This window comes from Arachis ipaensis, chromosome B06 (assembly GCF_000816755.2).
Source record: "Arachis ipaensis cultivar K30076 chromosome B06, Araip1.1, whole genome shotgun sequence".
Lineage (NCBI taxonomy): Eukaryota > Viridiplantae > Streptophyta > Magnoliopsida > Fabales > Fabaceae > Arachis > Arachis ipaensis.
Window position 1 is genome coordinate 12,055,567 of NC_029790.2, and position 7,736 is coordinate 12,063,302.

The window sequence follows — 7,736 nt, forward strand, 5'->3', positions numbered from 1 at the left end:
TAGGTGTCATATTTTTTATGCGAAAAACGAAGATGAGAGAACTATTTTTCTGCCATGAAAAATGAGGATGAAATGAAATTTCAAGATGTGGAGTGGGGAGTAAAGAGACCATTCCCACTCTATATTGTCATTTCTAACTTCACTCTTTTTAAATTTGTAGTCGTAAACAGCAACCGAAAGGTCAGTGAATAATGCCGATAACTTAAGCTTTGATACGGTTGCTAAATACTTAAGAAACATAACATTAAAAGCTAACTATTAAATGAAAGAATCACCTCTTCTTAAATATATATAATATTAAGCATACATGCTATTCCATCTAGAACACTCAACTCTATAAGATTGTGTTTGAAAGAAAAATTGAAACTTAAAATAGAGATGGTGAGATAGAAATTAAAAAATAAAAATTAAATTAAATTTTTATATTGTGTTTAGTGTAAAATATATACAATTGATTATATTTTAATATCATATTTAATTTAAGATAAATATAAATATTAAAAAGTATATTTAAAATTTAAAAAGTTAAATAAAAATATTTTAAAAAAATTATTATTCAAATTTCAATTTTTATCTTTAAAAAATTTCATTATTGCTTATGTTTCTACTTTTTGAATTATCCAATAAATTAAATTTTATATTTTGAAATTGAAATTTTAGTTTCAATCTCTAATTACTAAACACAATACTTAGTTTCAATTCTCAATACTTGGATTGTTATATATGATTTATAAAGTTGGCCTGGAGAGTTGGAATAAGAAAATTGCTTGGTTAACGTTAACAATAATGTTGTGACTATTATGATTTCAATTAGTTAGCTCTTAATTACGCCTCTAATATGGTTCTTGTTTTTTCTTCATTTCTACAACCTCAACCTTAAAATAAGCAAGGTTTAAAAACCTCAAGTTCTATCCATTTCTTTTTTTTTTTTCAGAAATTATTGTTATCTTAACTTTAAATAATGAAAGGAATTGAATAACACAATCAACTAGAAATGCATTTGGCATTTCAACATCAACAAATTAACATGTTGCAATCTATTTCACGTTGATAAATTTCTGGTTTAATAAAAGAGTCCTTGAAAGCAGGAACTAATAATAAGAGGATCAAATTACACAAAATGGAGGAACTAATTAATTAATTAAAAAGAAAAATCAAACCCCCATAAAAACATTACCAAAAAAGAAGGTTGCTACAAAAATACAAACATTTATGCAAGCAGTTACGATCATTATTTATAACACAATACACAAGATATTACAATGAATTCCAATTTTCCAACTCATATATGCATACGTGTTGTGTATGAATCTAATTAATTAATAATCTTTTACCATCTTGATCCATTTGATCTTGAGCCAACGAAAACCTTTCTTGATACTATGCTTGAACTTTCCTTCAGTTGCATAAAGCTTGTATTTGGCGACCCTGCGTTTTCTCTTCCTCTCAGCATCATTCCACCACCACGTGCTCTTTGTCTCCTTCGCCGCCGCCGCCTTCGTCCTCGTCGAATAAGACGGCTCTTGATATAAATCCCATGATGATGTTGGTTGCCTAACGGTTGATGATAACCACATTTTGTTGTCATTATTTACACCGCGCGCATTGTTCATATTATTGTGTTCATATTGATAGCGTCCATAAGACTCCTCCATACGAGTTTAATTGTCCTCTCTTTCTTTCTCTCTTCTTATTTTTAGTGGAAGAATTTATTAAGCGCGAAATGAGAAGAGAGAAAGAAAGAGAGGAAACTCGAGAGAAGAATTATGAATTTTTATTTTATATATGTTTGAAGGGAAGAAAGACGACTTCTAAATCTGGAACATGAGGCGGGGAAGGCAGAGACAGCTTATCATGTTTTGTTTAACAAAGCCTCCAGTTAATGTTGCCTCTTAATTTAACTTTCTCTAATTATAGACCATACATTACCTTAAAATATGATTAAATTATATCTTAAGGGAAATTATTATTATTATGAAATACAACAAAAATGTCAAGTATACTCAGTTTAATCATTAAATTTTCAAAATTTTTAGCAACTTAATTAATGATGTGGATGTTAGTGTAACAAGTAACTAAACGTGCTGTTTTGATTTGTTTCCTCATCTCCGTACAACTTGCTGAATAATAATGTATGACAATTTTGTCAGTATCCAACTAGGGGTAGGTGAAGCCAACTAGAAAAAAAATCTACTAATTAAGGAAATTTAAAATCATTTTAAAAAAATTTAAAATTTAACAAGACAAACACATCTAAAAATATTGAAAAAATAACTTCTGAAAATTAAAAAAAATATATCTAAAACTATTTAAAAAATCATCTAAATTTTATAAAAAAGAATCATTTAAAAACATAAGAAAAAGAAACATCTAAAATTATTAAAAAAATACATTTAAAATTAAAAAAAAAAACATCCAAAATTAGTTAAAAAGAACCATCAGCAACGAACATGCGCAGCACAAATACTAGTGGGCACTTTTTTAAAATTTAAAATTTAAAAAATCGGCTCAAATTTACTACACTCATAGTCGGTTATCTATACTTCTTCAACGTATAAATGTGTCCAAATTTAGGTTAAACTAACGTAACATAAATAACAAGTAGCACCCAACAAATTAAACATCAATGAACAAAAAACTAAAGCAATATTAAATTCCTTTTAACTATAAAAAAAGATAGTAAATTATTCTTCCGGGTGAATAGCCTATGCCTACTAAAAGTGTCAAAGAAGGAAATGCTTAAGATGTCAAAATTGTTAGTAATACTAATACCATAAGTAAAAACTACACTAATAAAGAACTGCGTATAACAGTTTTGTTGAGGAAACAAGACTACTAGACGATTTGGACTATGAACATTTTTAACATTTTATTTATAATCCTAGACCACGTGTCCATGCATGTTATAATATATTGGGAAGTTACGCTGAAATCTTCTAGCAAAGTATTTTCCAGGAAATTAGTTTTGGGAGAAAATCTAGAGCTAGCTGGGGATACGGTACTCGGCAATTGAAATTGCACATATATAATCATATATTCATATATTTCTGGATGATCTTCAATATTACATTTTATAATTTTATGCTCTATTCTAGAATATAGAGTCGAAAACGCTGACATTATCAACCAAATTTTGCATCGTAGATTTATTCAAGTTCAATTTCTTTGACTTTTTCATTGATACCACCAAGTTGGCAAATTCCACGAGATGCAAACCCTCCAAGTACAATATTTGTATCTTCTACCGTTCGTGTTACTTTATTAAATATATTTGTAGATTTTTAATTAGTAAAATTTATTAGTATTTTTATCAGTATCTTTTTAAAATTACGTATATACAGTTTATTTTATTCTGACAGTATAAATTATGTATGACACAAAAGATTTATAGAATCAAACTATTTTTACAAAAATAAAATTGTAGATTGACAAATCAAAATCTCCATCTAAAAAGACCAATGTCTCTGTAGATAAAAAATCAAATAATAAGATTTTTAGTTATTATTTTTATATGAAAAAATCTAATTTTTTATTAATAATTAATTTTAGCATTTATTATATTTAAATTATATTATTTTGTTAATTTTGTTTTCTGTAGAAGAGAAAGATAGAAAAAATAGAGAATGAGAGAAAAGAAAGAGAAAGATAAAGATGAAGAATGAAAGTGAGAGTTTGTTAATTTTGGAAGAAAAAATTCTATTTTAATTGTAATAAAAAATATCGGATGATATATTTTGATTTGTCAAATTATTAATATAAAGTATAAATTATATATAGAATGAAAATGGTAGAGAGAAATAGAAAAATGAAGAGAGGTAGATGAGAGAATTTAGAAAGGGAGTTTATTAATTTTGGAGAAAAATATTTTCTCTCAATTTTAATAAGAGAGTGTCATGTGACACATTTGGTTATTAAATTAGACAATAATATATGATACATAATATAGGTATATTTCAATTTCAATTTTAACTTTAATGCAATTAAAAAATATTATGTTGTACATTTTGATTGTCAAATTCGTAATTAGTCATTGATAATGATATATAAAAGAAATAGAGTGGTCGAAGAAATGAGAGAGAAAGAGAAAGGAAGAGGGAAGATATTTTGGAAGAAAAGATTTGATTTCAATTGTAATGGGCGAGTGACATGTAACATATTTTGGTTGTAAAATTAGTAGCGATGAGGAAAAAATTCTTTAATTTTGAAGAAAAATATTTGATTTTTCAATTACAATGAGAGAATGATATGTGACAAATTTTAGTTATAAAATTAGTAGAGAAGAGAATTTCTTAATTTTAAAAGAAAATATTTAATTTTAATTACAATAAGAGAATGACACGTAACATATTTTAGTTATAAAATTAGTAGGAAGATAGAGAGAATTTCTAAATTAAAAAAAATATATTTAATTTCAATCGTAATAAAAAAGTGATATGTGTCAAATTTTTATTGTAAAATTAATAATATGTAATAAAAAAGTGATATGTGTCAAATTTTTATTGTAAAATTAATAATATATAATAGAATTTATAGGAAAATCAATTACTAAAGCCATAATGCATTTTGGAAAATCAGAATGTTATTTGATCAATTTATGTTTCATAGAAGATGGTGAGAAATTTTCTGAGGAAGCCAAACCGTGGATAATAAAATGTTAGAAACAAAAACGTTTACTTTATTTTGTGTGATAAGAGGTGAATGTTGAGAATTCTAACGCGTTATTTTTCGTAGTTCGCCACGAACTTGAAAACGCGTGTCCGCTTCCATACGTGGAAAAGACAGAAAAAGAAACAAAAAAAGTGCATACATGTTTTCTTGAATATCCGTATCAAATGGTATCGCCCACAACAATCATTGTCCTTGTCTTGTTATTCTAACTCTACTTCTTAACTCGACAAATCACAATCAAATGGTATCGCCACTTCTCTTTTTTCATTTTTATATCTTTTTCTCCCATTAAAGACGCGTTTAGTTAGTTAGTTAGTTATAGTTACTAGGAGTGGTAAGTGGTAACAACTTCTCTTGATGAGGTTTATTTATTTAATTAATTGGGATTCCTTGTATGACTAACTAGTACTATTTATTAATCAAGTGATAATTTCACTTGTTAAGGTGGTATTTTCTGTGAATTTTGAGCGCAAAAATGCACTTGACTTTTCAGGATTAACGTGTTGTACCGGTGAACTGCACATGACGTGAAAATGTGGCTTCCTCGTATCTTCCCTACCTCCTAGATTGATGTTGGTCAATGTCCCCTTTTGTTTCTTATTCTTATATATACCCAGTTAGCCCTGTTTTTTTAGCTCTTACACTTTGGCTGAATCATTCTGATTTCTGTTGTTTATTTACAATTTTAATTTGGATGGTATCAAATAGGAAATTTCCCCAGGAGCAGGAAGAAGGTAATGGTGCTAAAATTCCAATTCAGAAATCAAAATGGGGAACCGCTGATCATACAAAACAACCATCCATTAGGTATTCAACATCAACTATTTATTTCTGGTAATTAAGGGTGTGACACTGTGACTAAGCTCTAAATTTGGTTTGTGCAGTGGCCTTAGAAATGTGATCAATGGCCATAATTCCTACGTGGAAACCTTCCTCCGAAGAGTGGTATTAAGAAATCAATGAATCCATTATTTTCTCTATGTCATTTCTTTGCTTTCAATTTTCTTACAGCTTGTTTTAATTTCCTCAAATAGGTGCGAGAGGAGGTGGAACGTATAATTCAGGAACATCACCTATCTCCAAGGTTTGTTTGGACTATAAAACATGAATAGGTTGTGTTAAAATTTATTAACATATAGTTTAATATTCTGTTTTGGTGCAGAGGAACCGTTAATCATAATCTGGCAGGCACATCTGGAGCCAAACCCTTTCAGCTGTGTTTTATCAACAAGTTGCCTGATACAATTTTCACACTCTCTAATATAATAGCAGAGGATGAATCACCCCTTCAAATTGCTCTATTTGATGTTACATCTCAGTCTATAGTCAGTGAAGGTCCCTTATCCTCCATCAAGATAGAGATTTGTGTCCTCGATGGCGAGTTTGGTTCGAATGGCAGTGAGGATTGGACTCAAGGGGAGTTCAATGGCAGTATCTTACGCCAAAGAGATGGTAAAGGTCCATTGTTGACTGGAGATAGGTTTATTACTCTCAAGAATGGGATTGGTTCTGTCTCTAAACTTACCTTAACTGATAATTCAAGATGGTTGAGAAGCAGAAAGTTCAGATTAGGAGCCAAAGTTGTTGAATCAACTTCCTCTGGAGCAAGCATAAAGGAAGGTTCAAGTGAACCTTTCGTCGTCAAAGATAATCGCGGAGAATGTGAGTCTTAAAACCGAACAATTATTTCATCTGTGATCATTGTGCACAAACTGACATGTGATATTGTGATGTCTTTTGTTGTAGCTTACAAGAAACACTACCCTCCATACTTGAATGATGATATATGGCGTTTGGAGAAAATTGCAAAGGATGGAAAAATCCACAAGCGGCTCTCTTCCCAGGGAATTCACACTGTTAAGGATCTCCTGCAGCTATACACAACCGACCCATCTTCATTATATGTGGTAATAAATCTTGTTTCTTTTTATTTTCATATGATTATGGAATGTCATAAAATACTAATGAATTTTTCATTGAGGTGCAGAAGTGTGGCAGCATTCCAATTAAGTCATGGACAGCAATTATGAACCATGCCAAGACTTGTGTGATAAATGATCACAAGCTCTATAGCTATCGCGCGACACAACAACCTATAGTCCTGCTATTCAATTCCATCTACATCCTTGTAGGAGTACTCAACGGGCAAAATTATTGTTTACCTGATGCACTCACTCCAAAGGAGAAGGTATGCATTTAGATTCTATTCTGAATTGTCTGCTACATATAATTTTAAAGAACATGTTTCTGGGGCAGAAATGATTAAGTCAATCCTTCATTTGCAGAATTTGGTGGAAACCATAAAGCAGCAAGCATACAAGAATATGAATAATTTGAAATCAGTTGATGACACTTCTCCATGGAGCTGCTTCACACCAGTGGCATGTCCAAGAACAGGTCAATCTGATGTTCCAGATCAAGTCATGGCAGGTCAAGAAGAAACATGGCTAGGTTCTACACAACCCTGCACCTCTTCTTCATTTATTGATGAGGAAGTGCCAAGTTACCAAGTTTATGAAGATCCACTGCCAGAAACATGCGAAATGCTGCAGAACGGTTATACAGGAGGTGAATTCTTCTCTGGAATGTTCACTGAAGGGAATAGCTGGCAACTTAATGGATTGTCACATATTCCAGTTGTGCAAGGTGGTTGTTCAGCTGATAATTGCAGTTCAGAGATTCAATTCACAAATGATTGTTCTTGTTCACCTTACACAGCACAATGGGGGGACCAAAATGGCTATTTATTTGGTTCTTCTGATGGAGCAGAATTTACAAGTCATCCTACTTTTCTGAATTCCAATGGGGATGTATCAAACAGTGGGAAAACTAAAGCAGTGTGGTTTAAAATTGGGAATGCTATCAAATGGGTCATATCAGTTAAAAAATATGCAGCTGCCAGAAAGAATGCAGAGCTGTATTACTGTGACTTTAAGTATTAGATTCCTAGTTTGGTTTCTAGGTAGAATATGTGTAAAAATGTCTAGGATATAAGTTCCCTAGATATGCTTAGTCTTAGTCTTAGTCTTGAATCTTTAATTTCTTCACCTTTAACTGCAATGAATATA

The 7,736-nt window shown here is 30.5% G+C and overlaps 2 protein-coding genes across 4 annotated transcripts; one reads left to right on the forward strand and one right to left on the reverse strand.

Annotated features, from left to right (window-relative positions):
* LOC107648248 lies at positions 1,041–1,759 on the reverse strand. Its single transcript, XM_016352197.2, has one exon. It carries the CDS (start codon positions 1,653–1,655, stop codon positions 1,320–1,322), a length of 336 nt encoding a protein of 111 aa, XP_016207683.1. The 5' UTR covers positions 1,656–1,759; the 3' UTR covers positions 1,041–1,319.
* On the forward strand, positions 5,084–7,736 carry LOC107645947 (calmodulin-binding protein 60 F). Of its 3 annotated transcripts, XM_016350106.2 has the most exons (8): positions 5,084–5,240; positions 5,377–5,475; positions 5,553–5,613; positions 5,703–5,752; positions 5,831–6,330; positions 6,415–6,575; positions 6,656–6,856; positions 6,954–7,736. In XM_016350106.2, coding segments are annotated over exons 1-8 (1,731 nt in total). In that variant the 5' UTR covers positions 5,084–5,238; the 3' UTR covers positions 7,611–7,736. The 3 variants fall into 3 exon arrangements, with proteins under 3 accessions (XP_016205592.1, XP_020959655.1, XP_016205591.1); XM_021103996.1 differs by lacking the exon at positions 5,084–5,240 and having other exon boundaries at positions 5,292–5,475; positions 6,659–6,856; XM_016350105.2 differs by lacking the exon at positions 5,084–5,240 and having other exon boundaries at positions 5,293–5,475.

What these genes read in the sequence shown, in the direction of transcription:
- LOC107648248 (XM_016352197.2), bottom strand. Translation starts at nt 1,655, where the DNA reads ATGGAGGAGTCTTATGGACGCTATCAATATGAACACAATAATATGAAC.
- LOC107645947 (XM_016350105.2), top strand. Translation starts at nt 5,363, where the DNA reads ATGGTATCAAATAGGAAATTTCCCCAGGAGCAGGAAGAAGGTAATGGT. An exon ending in GAACATCACCTATCTCCAAG is followed by an intron (nt 5,753 to 5,830) that starts GTTTGTTTGGAC and finishes GTTTTGGTGCAG; the next exon opens with AGGAACCGTTAATCATAATC. An exon ending in CACTCACTCCAAAGGAGAAG is followed by an intron (nt 6,857 to 6,953) that starts GTATGCATTTAG and finishes CTTCATTTGCAG; the next exon opens with AATTTGGTGGAAACCATAAA.